Consider the following 15667-nt stretch of genomic DNA (forward strand, 5'->3'; position numbering starts at 1 on the left):
TTCGACCATGACAAAGAAAGCAGAAGACCACTTATTGTGTAGGAATTGTATCGTGGGATGCTAGTAAAGAGAAACAGGGAGCAGAGGCGTGCATTGGTGTTTTTTATTAAGGTAGGCACTGTGGTCGTAGGTGAGCATTGGAATATGAAAAGATTGCTCACCGTAGGTCTAAATATCTAGCGTAAGGAAAAAATTTATGAGTGTGTGTTAAATAGAAGTTTGGTTATAAAATAACGGGACCAAATTAATCTAAATTAACTTTAACACTAGTTCTATATTTACTTAGGTTTATAACGAGGCAGGTACTGCCTAATTGCCAATATGATATGCACGCCCCTGACAGGGAGAGAAGTTTGTCCCAAGAAAATTAATACCACAGAGTTGGAAGATACCCACGTGGAGGAATGATGACATCCATCATTCCTAACCTTAACATTAAGCCTTCTGGCTTGAATTATCTCTCGACTATTAACTAGTAACACTGTAGGTATGTCGCGGTCCACACCCAAGCTTTTAAAATTAAGGAATGTACGCAGAATATTTTTTACGATCTAGAATACCCTAGTCTTATAATTAATTACCTTTCCCAGTTGAAATAAAAAAGTGCTGAGATTGTATTGCAGCCAAGTTTCTTAATTATTTCCCTTTGATGCTGGTGTTATTATTTTTCTGAACGAATTGGGTAGATTTTAAGATTTTAAATTCATATCCCGAAGCAGGGTCTGGTTCGGTCTTAGAAACTTTGGGAATAGCTCTTATCAGAATATTTAAGTTTAGAATCCAAGTTAATACCCGATTTGAAGTAAATTGATTGGTTTGACTCTGCCGGTGTGCTACTCTTTTTGCCATCTGTATTAGATAATAATAATAAACGATGTTTTATTTTTTGCTTTACAGTTAAACTTGAAGCAAGTTATGAGTTGACTGAAAATATGAACGCAGAACTAACCAATCCTTGTGATAAGACAATGTTTAACTATTCTGGTGAACCTATGGTGGAGATACCTAAGAAAATAGATCCAAATAAAACATCCCATTCCAATAATGTAACTGACACTACATCAAATAAGTCGGGAAAAATAAGCAGATGTAGCACAAAATATCCAGATAATAAGTCTCCTTGCAGTGATATTATTGATACCTCGTTAAATTTTTCCGGAGGTTTACTGGCACAGAACATGATATGTGCAAATGAAACTTCTTGCCCCAGTTATATTACTGAAAAAACTTCACATCAAACTAGTGGACATAATAGAGTTAACGCTGTAGATAAACCTTGTTCATGCAATGTTTGTGGTAAGAGTTTTAATTACTCTAGTCAGTTAAAGTTACATGAAAAAATACATAATGGTGAAAGACCGTATTCATGCATAGTGTGTGGTAAGAGTTTCAAGTACTCGTGTAATTTGAAGAGACATAATAGAATTCATACCGGTGAAAAACTATTTTCGTGTAATGTTTGTGGTAAGAGTTTTAACCAGCCTGGTTATGCCAAGTCACATTATAAAAGAATGCATACTAGTGTTAACCTTTATTCGTGCAATGTTTGTGGTAAGAATTTCAACCGATCTGGTGATTTGAATAGACATAAAAAAATTCATACCAGTGAGAAACCTTATTCGTGTAATATTTGTGGTAAAGGCTTTATTTACTCTAGTCAGTTAACGTTACATGAAATAATACATAATGATCAAAGACCGTATTCATGCAAAGTATGTGGTAAGAGTTTCAAAAACTCGGGCACTTTGAAGAATCATAATAGAATTCATACTGGTGAAAAACCTTTTTCGTGTAATGTTTGTGGTAAGAGTTTTAACCAGTCTGGTGATGTCAAGACACATTATAATAGAATACACACTAGTGAGAAATTTTTTTCGTGTAATGTTTGTGGTAAGAGTTATAACCAATCTGGCGATTTAAAGAATCATAAAATAATTCATACCGGTGAAAAACCTTATTCGTGTAATATTTGTGCTAAGAGTTTTTATTTTTCTGGATCTTTAAATAGACATTATAAAATTCATACTGGTATTAAACCTTATTCATGCAATATTTGTGATAAGAGATTCAATGAATCAAGCTGTTTGAAGAAACATAAAAGAATTCATACCGGCGAAAAACCTTATTCGTGCAATATTTGTGATATGAGATTCAATGAATCAAGTTGTTTGATAAAACATAAAAGAATTCATACCGGTGAAAAACCTTATACTTGTAAAATGTGTGGTAAGGGTTTTAAACGGTCTGATGGTTTAAAGAAGCATAAAATAACTCATATTGGTGATAATCTTGTTCATGCAGAATATATGGTGTGAGTTTTTTAACGCCGTTATTAATTTATTCATTTCCTTCTCCTATCACGCTCTATATCCCCCCACTTTGCTGCACCGCCACATGGTGGCACTGCGTCATTTGCAACGGCGTCAATCTTTGCCGATGTCGTCACAGTGCGCGCACTCATTTTTAGACTAAGTGACGGGTTCACTTGGTATAAAAACGAGAACTCCGCTCGCAACTCGCAAATTAACGCGCTGCGAAACGAATTGTAAAGAGCTTCATCAGGTTGGTTTCCTAGTCCTGTCATATCATGTCCACTTCGCAAGAAGTCTGCTGAACTGTAGACAGTGGTCATGACAGAGTTGTAACCAATATGTTTATTTGAAGACAAAAGAATACATAATTGCTGACAAATATTATAATGTTGTGTATGAGTTAAGAGTTACACCCAATTACACAGTTAAAGAAGTGTCAATCGATATACAGCTTAAAAACGAGAAATTAGATATATTTGATTCCGCTTAACTTGGATGATAAACGACCATAAAAGCGGTTATTATAATATTTGAATTAAAGTGGACTGTATATAGAAGGCTCGTATTTCGTCTGTAGAACCAAACAGATAAGGTTAATTTAATATAAAATCCACAAACAACCTAACATTTAAATAATTAACTGTAAAATAAAATAGATCCATATTTTAAGCTTCTATGAATAAAAAAGATATGTACACTTCTACCGATACGTATGTGTGTGTGCAAGTCACACACACATACGAAACTGAAAAGTATTGAAATAATAAAGAGTCGCTTCATGTAAACTGTATATTTATTTTATTTTTATTTATTTATTAGGAAGTCTACGTGCTTACAACTTAATCTACGGATACATTTAAAATTCTTTTATAATGTTGTACCTACACTCCTAGTCCAGTCATTTAAGGTTAAATTAGGTAAGAATCTCGGAATCTGATATACCCAGCTGTAAGTCTGTAAATACTTGTATATTGACACCCTAAAAGTTGTCTCAAAACCTACATATGGTAGGGTGTACGCAACTATTAAATTTCAAGGTCAAAGGTCACAAAAATCGGTTTTTTGCGCTTTTTTTTGTAAATATCTCATTTCCTATGGGTTTTTTGCTATTTGTGTTTATTTCAATATTGTAGAATACAAAATTCTCTACAAATTTTGTTTGAAAAATTTTTTATACGGTGAACCGTTTTCAAGAAAGAGAACGGAGAGCGCGCGTTTACAGCATCACTTCAGGACAACCGGTGCCTCCGGTCGAAAACGCGCAATATATAGTTGATGAACTATTAATAAATCCATGATTATAAATATTTTTCAATTTTTATTTGCTATTATGTAGGTTTTGAGACAACTTTTAGGGTGTCAATATACAAGTATTTACAGACTTACAGCTGGGTATCTCGAATTCCGAGGTGAACTTACTATAATGACTGGACTACTCCACTTTTAGGCTAACTCGACATGCTTAATAGGTATTATACATTCTTTGTTAAACTAAAACTTTTTACTTTGTGTAGGTAAAACAATTTTGATAAAAATTTAACAAAAATAAAGACACAAGCAAAAGCCTGATAAAAGATAACTATGTTATTTTTTGATTTAAAATGATTTTATGTATATAAATACATAAAAAAAGAAATAGTGAGATAAGGAAACCTTGTGGTCTGAAAGAAGATGTTGAAGATGGCGAAAATAGAGAAAGGTATGCTGAGATGGTTTGGACATGTCGAGAGAATGAATGAAGAACGATTGACGAAGAAAGTGTATAAGGCCAGTGTGAATGAAAGTGTTGGAAGGGGTAGACCTAGGCGGACGTTTCAAGATCAAATCAGGGACGTCTTGAAAAAAGGCCAGGTCAAGAGTACCCTAAACCGGAGAGCATGTATGAAAGGAATAATGAAAGTGGACGAAGCGAAACAAGTATGTAAGGATCGTAGCAAGTGGAAAGAAGTGGTCTCTGGCAACCCCTACGGGAAAGAGGCGTGATTTTATGTATGTATGTATAAAAAAAGAACTAGGATTATTGAAAACAATTCAAATTATATCTTTTTCAATGAGTATTTTAAATCAGGGGTAGGCTACGAGAGATTTAGATGGATATAGAGTATCAGGATAAATGTAAGGTTTACTATTTTTAACCAAACTTAAAAATTATTTAATATTTTTATGTAAACAATTATATTACTTAAATAACAAGTTCTGCAGCTTTAAGCAATATAAGCTGCAGAATATCTAAATGATCGGACAGCCTGGGACTAGATTGTGATTATTTTATAGAAACTGTACAATATTGTATATTTTTATTGAAAAGAGCGCAAAAAAAAAGAATGCTGGGAGAGTTTCTTGCGCCGCTTCTTCTCTCTCAGAGCGCCATTTGTTTCCGAAGCGGTAGTAGTATCTAGTAGTATAAGAAATGACATCAAAAAGAATTCTAAAGGAATCAATTTTGAGAAAATAAATGCCTTTTACAAACCTAATATACGTCGCTTGCGCCATATATTTTTCCAACTCCATCTCGTGTGCTTACTAATTTATTGTACTTGTAACTGTCTGTACCTACAACAAATAACATCTAACCTTTAACGTAATACATTCGTAGAAATATAGATCGCAGAAATATAATTCGTGTATATTACTCGTAGCTGTAATAGCGTTTGCCGAAAGACTCGTTCTTAAAAGAACATATTATTAGATATTATTTTATATACCGTAATGTTAGCTCTGATAAGAACCATTTAATAAAGCTGTACATCAAGTCATAGAATCATGCAGATCACCAGTAGTCATCTCATCGAAGTACAAGCATCGACACGTTCTCTTGAAGACCGCAGATATACTCACGTGACCAGTCATATGCTCCGCGTTACACAACCTCACAGCAAGGCCGAGCGTACTCTAAAGCGCGTAGATTACAATTCAATCAATTTTTACCAATGAGCCACAGCAGTGAGTGATCAATGACACCCGCCCGCTGGCCGGGTCACTTTCGCTAGCATTAGCAGTTTTAGAGCGAGATAGAACACATTATATTATTCTTAATTCTTATTGAATGAAACGTTTAACTATTGGTCAAAATGTAAGCTTTAGTATTGATGTGTAATTTCTAAACTTGTAAATATTTTTTTAATAACAATTGTAATTGGTTAACTAGTTTTAAGGATTTTGTATAAAATCGTGAAACTAAATTATATTCCTCACATTCTTCATACTACTCAAGCAGTTGTTTTATTCAATCTCCAAAAGAACACCAAATACTCAAACTTACTATTCACAGTTAATAAGTCGATGCAACCCATGCATTTTAAATGGTGACAAGATCTCACCACAAAACCAGCTATGTATACAACTATTTGCTATAAATATTTCCAAGCTTGGTTATGATCTAGTAAACGAGACATTATGCCTCTCATTCCCTCCAGCAAGCTTCACTCGCCGCCCGTGGAGACGAACCGAGCGCGAACACGTCACTCTTCATTCTCGGCCCGCACGATCGCGCGGGTAGCTGCAGCCGTGACAGGGGGCCGGATTTCACAGATGATGGATATCTGACGAGTCGGCACGCGCGAACATGTTAATGGCGAGACGACGAATGAAGTCCGCCAGGCTCTCGACTCTTAGGTCCTTCTGGTGCGCCCGTGATGCGTCGGAGGATCTTATTTTGTACGATTTGTACTATTTCCAATTAGTTTGACTCAGCTCGGCTGCGTAGGTGGGCCTTATACACCAAGAACTTCACCCTCAGAGGGAGACTTGAGGAGAGCACTGGACGAAGTAAGGCAACAGGTAGACAACGCCTTTTATAGACATCTTCATCCAGTCCATCTCTCTGTAACATGAACAGAATTCTAGCATTTGATTAAGAACATTTTTTTTTCACATCATCATTTAGATGATGAATCTTAGTGGGCCGTAAGATTTAGTGCTACGAAAAAAGTAAAGACATTATTACACTGTCTTATGTAACTACAAATAAAATTTTAAAATAACAAAGATGCATTGCTTTTTTAACTTCATGTTGAATGGAAAACATGATCAAAAGAAAATCACCAGATAAACCCACAAAAAAATACCCTTCTCTTCACTTTTGTTTCTTCTTTTTGGTAACGAGCCCATCTTAGCACTCCTGAATGGATCAAATTCCTCACGTTTTCATCTGGAATCTCCTCCCAGACACGTTTTAAGGCGTCAATCAGCTGCTGTTGGTTGTAGACCCCTCGCTCATTCACTAATCCTTCGGTTCAATGATTCAGGATGAACCCAGGACCTACTTAATCAATCACACCCCCAAGAATCTTGGACGTTGTTTTGAGTTGGCCGCAGTCTTGTCGGGTTTTGAGTGGAAACTCAAGTGTCCTTGGAGAATTTTTTTGGGGTATATTAATAATTAATACCTGTATCATATAATAACCTGTCATGTAAATAGGTACTTTAAAAAGGCCTTTTGGCCCTTTTCGAGTAGCAACGTGTATGTGCTTTCATATGGATTCCAAATACAAGCGCTGGCTTCTAGCTTGCTTTCGTGCCAAAGCGTCAAATACTAGTTTTATCGTGTGATAATTTTGAAAATCTCGAGTGTTACGCATAACAAATCCCAACCGTTGCAATGATTCAGAGGCGAGTGTAGAAAAATATGGTCACATGTAAGTTGACGATCAAATATTACTCTTAAGTCTTTTATATTAGATTGTCTCAGCAAGTGAACTCTGTTCATTTTATACAGAAATTAAATTGGACACCTCATCGAAAGTCATAACCGAACATTTATTGCAAGAACTGAAGGAAGGTCATTGATCATTATAAAGAAAAGGAAAGGGCCAAGAATCGACCCTTGACTAACGCCTGCAGATAATTTGCCATAAGTTGTAGGAAGTTGGGAGCGAAACTAATCTTGCTCAACTTGGAAGTACTACTATATTACCATTAGTAATTAGTTTTTTCGAATACATCAGAAATAGCAATTAGAATGGAGATAGGCCGATAATTGTTTACATCCTCTTTATTATGTACAGGATGTATAATGGAGCATTCAAATCTTGTGGAAAAATACCCTAATTGAGTGAAATTACATGCCATTTTAATAAATTTGGTTGGGAAACTGTCACACCCCGAGACAGTTTTAATTATTAAAAAAACTTATAATTGTCGCCATTTCTGAAGGTTCAAGTACTCCAATTGTACTTGCTTGTAATGGAAGTCTACTAAAATATTGCTGAACAAGACCAGGAGCGCTTGAGATCCCACAAGCTAAAAATTTTCCAACTTTAATGAACTAATTGAATATCTTAATGATGATTGATCAGTGTATATATTATATTATGTATATAGTACTATATTTTATATTCGGACGCCGACCGTTCTCGCTTCAATTCATGATCTGTTCTCGATAATTTCTTCTTTATGATGTCATTTACATTTAAATTGTTTAAATAACGTTATTTTTAACCTTTACGGCCAACAGAGAAACAATGAGATCTCATTACGGACCTTGCTACGCCTACTATTCGGTTAAGTCGAGTTAGTAAGTCTTTTTGAAATTTAAATTCTTTTGTCTGATTTAATATTTCTTTTTTAAATTGCTAATCTGTGTGGTACCAAGGACAAAAGCATGTTCAAATTTATAAAGGAATTCACTGAACAACTGACAAGGCGGCATTTGCAACGCGCGGAAACATGTCGACTCAAGCAGTTTCAAGTAGCAGTGGTGCTGAAAAAATGCAAAACACATTGCATGTGTTTCAAATGCAAAGCACCAATTATTTTTATTGAATGCTCAAAAAAGTTGTGTTGTAGGTGTCGAGAAAAACTATAAACTGAGACTGCAATTTTGTTTTAATTGTGATTATTATGTGATTTTTAAAGTGAAACTTTTATTACATCGCGATCGTCTCAATCTTTTTCGTCTGTGTGTTACATGTCGCGGGACGGTCGGGCGGCGCCTATAGTTCTCGGCAGCTGACCGTGTACCTACTCCACGCTATTTTGAATGTTTTTGTCAGTGTTTAATGTAAATGTTGTTATTTATTAAAGTGAAACTTTTATTTGCTTTTGGTAAACAACGACACAGTTAGCGAGTCCAAAAAACTGATCAACGAGGAAAAAGCAAAGAATAGTGTTTAATTAGTCAGTTTTACCGTGGTTTCATAAAACTACACATTCCTTTTTTTGTTTTGTCTAAGTAGATTAAGTGATAAAATTTGGAAAAAATTACGGATTTATTTTAAAATTACGGATAAGGTGAGTTACCGTCGAGAAGTTTATTGGGGCAGAAAAGTCAACGATAGTTACGATTTTTATCTCAAGTAAGAGATAGATTGAATATTGGGAACGGCCGTAAATCAAAATGCGTGTGAATATGCCCGTGCCTTATGAAGCTGGTGATTAAAATTAACCGGCGCATCGAGTCACAATTTTAAGTAGACCAACCAATCAGATACTAATGTGTCTGTTGTCTTTTAGATTTATAACCTAGGTCCTAAAGAATCATTAAGAAAAAAAATTAAAGAAATAAACATTTTGACTGATGTTCTATATGTTCATAAGCACATTGAGGAATTTTCTAGAAACTGTGACATCATAATGACAACACGAGGAACAAACATAAACTTGTTATGCCTACTACTCGGTTGGGTAGAGTTAGTAAGTCTCTTGTTGGGCGATGTATATGCTTCTACAATATGATCCCAGAAAATGTACAAAACAAATGTGTTACGAAATTTAAAAGAATTGTTAAAAAACGTTTGTGTGGGAAAGGTTACTATAGCATAAACGATTTTCTTAATGACACCATGGACTGGGAATAAAGCGAACACCCTCAGGTTCTTTAATTATAAATGTTTATTGTACGATATTACATTGTAATCCATATTTTATATAAAAAAACGCCAGCTGAGTTTCTTGCGTCCATCCTTCTCAGGTCTGAGGCAGTCCCTTTTGAATGGGTGGTAGTTTTTGACGTTCAATAAGTGATTTTAAATCCTATTTTGATATATATTTGAATTTGAATTATAATAGATGGTTAATATGCCTTTGTAAATGTTTTTCGAGAGCTTCTTTTCGCTTAAATTTCAGCGGACAAATGTAGCATGGATATGTTTTTTCAACAGTGTGGATTATTTCATGCTTCTTCAAAGTACCAGCTTCAATGAAACTCTTACCACAGACACTGCATGAATAAGGTTTATCACCAGTATGTTTTTTTATGTGATACTTTACACTACTAGAATGATTGAAACTCTTACCGCAAATATTGCACGAAAAAGGTCTATCATCTGTATGTATACTCTTGTGCACCCTCAAATGACCAATTTGATTGAAACTTTTCCCACAAATATTACATGAATGAGGTTTTTCACCCGTGTGTATTCTTTCATGTGTCTTCAAAGTACCAGATTCACTGATACTCTTGCCACAAATATTGCATGAATAAGGCTTTTCACCGGTATGTATTCTTTTATGAATCTTCAGAGTAGATGATGCATTGAAACTCTTATCACACATATTGCATGAGTAAGGCTTTTCACCGGTATGTATTCTCGTATGGTTTTTCAAATGACTAGACCTAAGGAAACTTCTACCACAAATATTGCATGAATGAGGTTTTTCACCAGTATGTATTTTTATATGGTTCTTCAAATTTGTACATGCATTGAAAATCTTACCACAAATATAACATGAAAAATCTATATCATCTGTGTGGTGTTTTTTATGTGGCTTTAAAGCACAGGTTTTATCAGATATTATTCCGCTAGGACTTTTGGTGTCAGTCGTTTCATTTATACAAATTGCATTATGTTCCTTTGAACCAGTAGATTGACTGGGCGTTGTACCATTGATATTATGGAAATGAGTTTTTTTGTCTGGCAATATTGTGTTATGTTTATTCAAATCAACATATCGATCAGACATGGTGGCACTAACAATATTGCCACTAGTCTCCTTATCTGGGTATGTTATGTGTTGTTTCTTCAACCCACAACATTGATTGTGTGTTGGTCCATCAATATTACTCAGATGAGACTCTTCATATGATGTTGTTTCCTTACTTCTCTTCATATCTGTTGATTGCTTGAATGTAGGTTTACTCTTCTTACATAAATTGCTCAGCTCTGCTTGCATTTTATTGTAAACCACATCACTAGCTTCAAGTTGTTTAACTGTAAAGTAGCAAATTAAATTAAATTAAATTAAAAATATTTGCCTATCATTGTAAGTGAGAAACTTACATCACGTAAATTCTATTGGCGTGGATAGTTAAAAATTGGTTTGCTTATTGAATTTCGGCATAAACCTTAGTTTAAACGTGTGTGTCATATCGTGTAGGTCAACTGTGCCCATTGTTTCAATGATTTGTCGATCTTACTTCAACTACATATTTTAAAGTCTGCCTGTCGGTCTGTTTTCAACAATGGATTGCGTGATTCTCGAGGAATGTCTTAGTTTATAATTTGATTCGTTTTTGTATATATTTTGTATACATTAACAATATTTGTAGAAAGTGTCCAAAAAAATGGTGGTTTGGGAGCTTTCAATAAACACGCTGTCTAAACCCTTTGAGATATAATAAAATAATGTATAGTGGAATTACCATACATAGTTTTACAGAAAAGTCCGAGATGGCATATCTCTTAAGGATAACGTTCTAAATTAATTAAATTGAATTTAGAACGTTATCTTAACTTTAAAAATTGGCAATTATATAGGCTATATTTCATACAAATACGATATTTATCCTTATGAATTTATTACTACATAATATTATGAAATCATTAATTTCCGACGGCAAAGACAACCTTATTCCCGAATACTTAGGAGAATCATTTTTTCATAGTGACTATGGGCGAATGAGTAAAACGTCCACAAATTCTTTATAAATATATAATTTCAGTGGTTTTACAAATACTTGATATATTTACATAAGGTTATATTTTAAACAAAGGTACGTGCGCCTTGCGCCAGAGTTCTGAAGTAATGGGCCGAAGTTGTGCACGATAGGTGTCCGTATTGAGCTGTCTCGCTGCCGTCTTCACGTCAGTGACAAAGGCGCGATGTTTACGCCTGAACATCTTCCGCCTCTTGAAAGAGTTCACTTTCAACATTTCCTTCAATAGGAAGCCGGACAATATTGTGAATGGCTCGCCGTATCGTGCCTCTGGTTGTGTAGATGTCTACAACTCTGCAGACGTTGTCAGCTCCCAAATGAAAATGTGATATTCGTCCCAGACGCCAACTCTGAGGTGGCAGAACAGCGTCTGACGGGTCAACTAATATAATACTAAGAATTAGAAGTGACATGTTTTGGACCCAATAAATAATTATATATACGCAATCTACGATGGGACAGATAACAATAATTATATTATATATCTAGATAAGCAGTGCATATTTAGCCTCAAGACATGAGTTGTACTAATTTATGTTTTTGGAGTGTAGAAGAATAATTTTGGAAAGTTATGCCATATTTAGTTGGGTCTTTATTGAACGAGCGCACAGGCCACCTAATGGAAAGTGATTACCGCCAACCACAATCACTTGTGACGCTCGACGAAATACACGAGTGTTTCTGCCCCTTTAGGTAAGCTTGTAAGAAAAATATCTTATAAAAAAGCTTTAAATCAAAAATTTATTTATATGTCTACCTACCTTATAGATATTTTTGTAAAAATAGACTCCCATAGTAAACATTAATTAAATTATTTATGGATATCCTAAAGAATATATATTTTTTTTTCGTAACAATAACACAAGCTAAGGCTAACAAGTAAATACGATGATAGCTGCAAAAGTATAAACTTTTCGCGACGTCGCTTTAGACTATCATCTGACACAGCTGGTTATTTTATTGAGATTCATAATTTGAGCCCGTCCGAAGGCATTACCCTGATAATTCTGTGGATATCTACTCTCCTACTCTGGTCCTTATCCGTCTTTTCCCACCATCCTGCTCATCAGGCGAAGACCAAGAGTGACCAAAAAGTGTCTAGACCCCTAACGGAATGATCCCATAGGGTGATGTAAAGTAACTAAAGGCGTTCTTCGTTAAGGAAATCTGCCTTCCTATCTGTATTTGACATTTAAAATGACAATTTTCAAGTGAAATGTAATTTACCTATGAAATAAAATATTTTTAATTAAATTTGATCTGTCGTCAACAAAACGGAGTTGCAGAGCGAACACACCGCACTGTGAATTAAGAAGCTCACTACATGCGTGTAATTAAGTTGATGTAAGTAAATGATTTTGGGCTGAAACTGCTAACACCACCGTTCACCTTGAAAAATTGAAAGTATAATAGCAGTGAGAGGAGTCACACCTGAAGAAGTGTGGGCTTCAAAGAAAGTTTTCCTATAATATCAATTACACTATTTTTGTTATTTAAAAGGTAAAAAATTATGATGGCTTATATTCTAGAAAATTTTAAGTCGCCAAGAATCATGGAGACTTGAGTATGTCATTTTAATTTCAACTCAAAACTTCCACATGTTTCCAAGAAGGGTCTTGATCGACAGACAGATGGACTACTAATTGATCTTATATGGGTTCTGTTTATTAAAATATTGGAGAATTGAATTGTCTATTGGTAATTTGTTGATCCAATAATGGATTTTGTATTAATAAACAGGCATTTATTATTCAAACAAAACAAATCTTATAACTATATTTACAATACTATGACTACATAAAATTAAAACTATCATTATGTGGCAGCGTACTAAGAATACTGGCAGCATTACCATATTGGATACAGCAAGCATCGCAAATATGTTGGTCTTAATGAGTCATACATCTTTGTGCCATTCGCCGCAGAGAATGTTCAAAATACTATCTTCGCGCCTCAATAAGGCTACTGGAAACCCAAGCGCTGGCTATTTCGGTCAATGGATCAGCCTATCTATCCAACAATGTAATGCTGCCAGTATTCCTGGTACACTTCCATGTAATGATAGTTTTAATTTTATGTAGTCATAGCATTGTAGATAAGATTTGTTTTGTATTAATTGTTGTTATTTATTTTGATATACAGAGTGTGATATAGCTGGCAAGACTCAAATCACCAGTATGTTACCCCATATACATGACAGCATTCTGACCAAGATTTTGATTGACTGATTATAATTAACATCCTCCAATTTCACTAAGCTCACTCTTAGCTCTTTACTACAGACCTGGTTGACTAATAATACATTATTTTCTTGTTTATGTACCATTGTATCATACTGCCAGTTTTCAGTCCTTACTGCAAATGTATAAATAATAAAATATAACTGAATTACAATTTATGTCTTTTACCATACTTGTTACTTTGAATCTTGAAAAGTGAAGATAATAATAAAAACAATGATATTATAAGATATAATTTATGTAATATGGTTTTATTTCATTATGTTATGGTTGTGTTGTTATACCTCGTCGTACCTGCTTGTTTGGCCTATTTTTATGGCTGCCATCAAGAAATAGCAACAGTAATTATACAACAACAAAACCTGTATCAACAACTAAATAGTATATTCCGTTGAACATCATTACCTGGTAATTCATGCTCTTCCACATCTATCTCATGTTTACACTCCTGTTTAATGAACGCTCCCTGTTCAATATCTATGTCACTATTACATCCTGCCAGATTATACGATTCTGAAATTTAACATACATTCAACTATCTTATATTTTTTCTAGATTTTTAAATTTTAAAATTGACCATTTCTGTGTTTATTTTATACTTGGCAAACATAAATTATTAAATTCTTGTCAGTCTTAAACCGATGACTGATAATAATTATTGAGTATTTTATTGAGAAAATATGTTGGTTTTCTGATCTGGAACACAAGTACTAACTGGAAAACTAATCAATTTCTTAAATACACTATAATACATAACTATAAAAGGATCATCAATCATATAAAACTAGATAATTTGGCATGTGGTGGAGTGTTGGAAGAATCACCTGTTATTTCTGCATCTGTATATTCGATTTCCACTTTCAACTCCTGTTTGATTAACTGTTTGCTGTCCATGATATTTGTTTTATAAATTTCTGAAGTAACACTGCATCACTGCCTTTCATTTGTAAATCTAATATCTAATTCTATTTTCTAATATATAATTAGCTATGCAAATTGCAATCAAACAAAAATATTTCCAACCTCAAAAGGCACAAATCAAATATTATTATACATTTATTTATTTATTTATTATATACGGGCGAACCCTTTTTACAATATTAAAACTATGAAACTGATACAATATTTACTTAACTAACAAATAATAATATTTAACTAACTAATCAACACATCTTAATTTCTAATTATAAATAAACATGGTTTTAGTGTGTCTTGCCACAGATAGTAAACTAGTATTATATAAATCAATCCAGTTTATCTGGTTGTTAGTAGCTTCGTAAATTAATAATAATTAATAATACATTAAAAAAAAATTGAAACACCATAGATAACACACAATATTAAACTTTGACTAATGACACTATTCCTTAGTGTCATTATTCTAAGATAATTAAATATACTACAAACTTTTTTTTTCATAGTGATATGTCTTCCCCTTCCGTGATACCCTTTCCGCATCGGACGTGCCCGCAGGCACTTAAAATTCCAAACACACATAGTTCGGCAGTGCCCCAAGGCACTCTTTTACCTCACCCAGTTTTCACCCTTATTAGGTCTACAAGATGGTTTATTTGCCTACGCAATTATGAACGAGTGAAGTCCGATACACATTTCGATCCGTTACGATTCAAGGCCACCAATATTCGACGTCATAGCTTTACGGACATAGCATTTTTGTGTTTACTTATTCCCGGGCGGCGCAGCGAGTGGTCGTTATCAAGACTTTGCACAAAGATTGTTCTTTGTGGAGATTTTGGTTTTATTTTATAAAGAACATAAAATGTTTATTCGAATTTCAATGATGAAACTAATAATTTATTCGAAAATATACCTATTTTTACACTTATTGTCGAATGAAAAGTCTGTGTGAAATAAAATAAAAACACAATATGAATATTTTATACATGATCTTATAGCTTGTTTCAATAGCTTTCAGTGACAGTCACTCAAATCACCCTAATTATAAGCATTTTATTACTACACGTAAAATAATACGCACGGGGAGAACGCTGCGCGAGCGACGAACGCATGCCGATCTAAGGCGAACATTTTGCGGCCGAGAGCGCCGATCCGGAAAGGTAGTATAGTGATTTTGGCTCGCATATTTCGTGTATCTGCTGTCTTCAAGTTTTCTTTTATTATTTAATCCATATTGGAAGTTCTCTTGCATGTTATATACATATATATATACTTCGGAGTGTTCTTATTTATTCCAACTTTCAAGGTAAGGAAGCGAATCG

General features: G+C 34.2%; 2 protein-coding genes across 2 annotated transcripts; one reads left to right on the forward strand and one right to left on the reverse strand.

Moving 5' to 3' along the window:
• The first annotated feature begins 895 nt into the window (after nucleotides 1-895).
• Nucleotides 896-5525, forward strand: LOC126974088 (zinc finger protein OZF-like). The gene has a single exon (XM_050821496.1). The coding sequence runs from the start codon at nucleotides 933-935 to the stop codon at nucleotides 2313-2315; it is 1383 nt and encodes a 460-aa protein (XP_050677453.1). The 5' UTR covers nucleotides 896-932; the 3' UTR covers nucleotides 2316-5525.
• A 3600-nt stretch (nucleotides 5526-9125) lies between these two features.
• LOC126974112 (zinc finger protein 239-like) lies at nucleotides 9126-10437 on the reverse strand. The gene has a single exon (XM_050821534.1). It carries the CDS (start codon nucleotides 10422-10424, stop codon nucleotides 9312-9314), a length of 1113 nt encoding a protein of 370 aa, XP_050677491.1. The 5' UTR covers nucleotides 10425-10437; the 3' UTR covers nucleotides 9126-9311.
• Nucleotides 10438-15667: the final 5230 nt, after the last annotated feature.

This window comes from Leptidea sinapis, chromosome 2 (genome assembly GCF_905404315.1).
Source record: "Leptidea sinapis chromosome 2, ilLepSina1.1, whole genome shotgun sequence".
NCBI lineage: Eukaryota > Metazoa > Arthropoda > Insecta > Lepidoptera > Pieridae > Leptidea > Leptidea sinapis.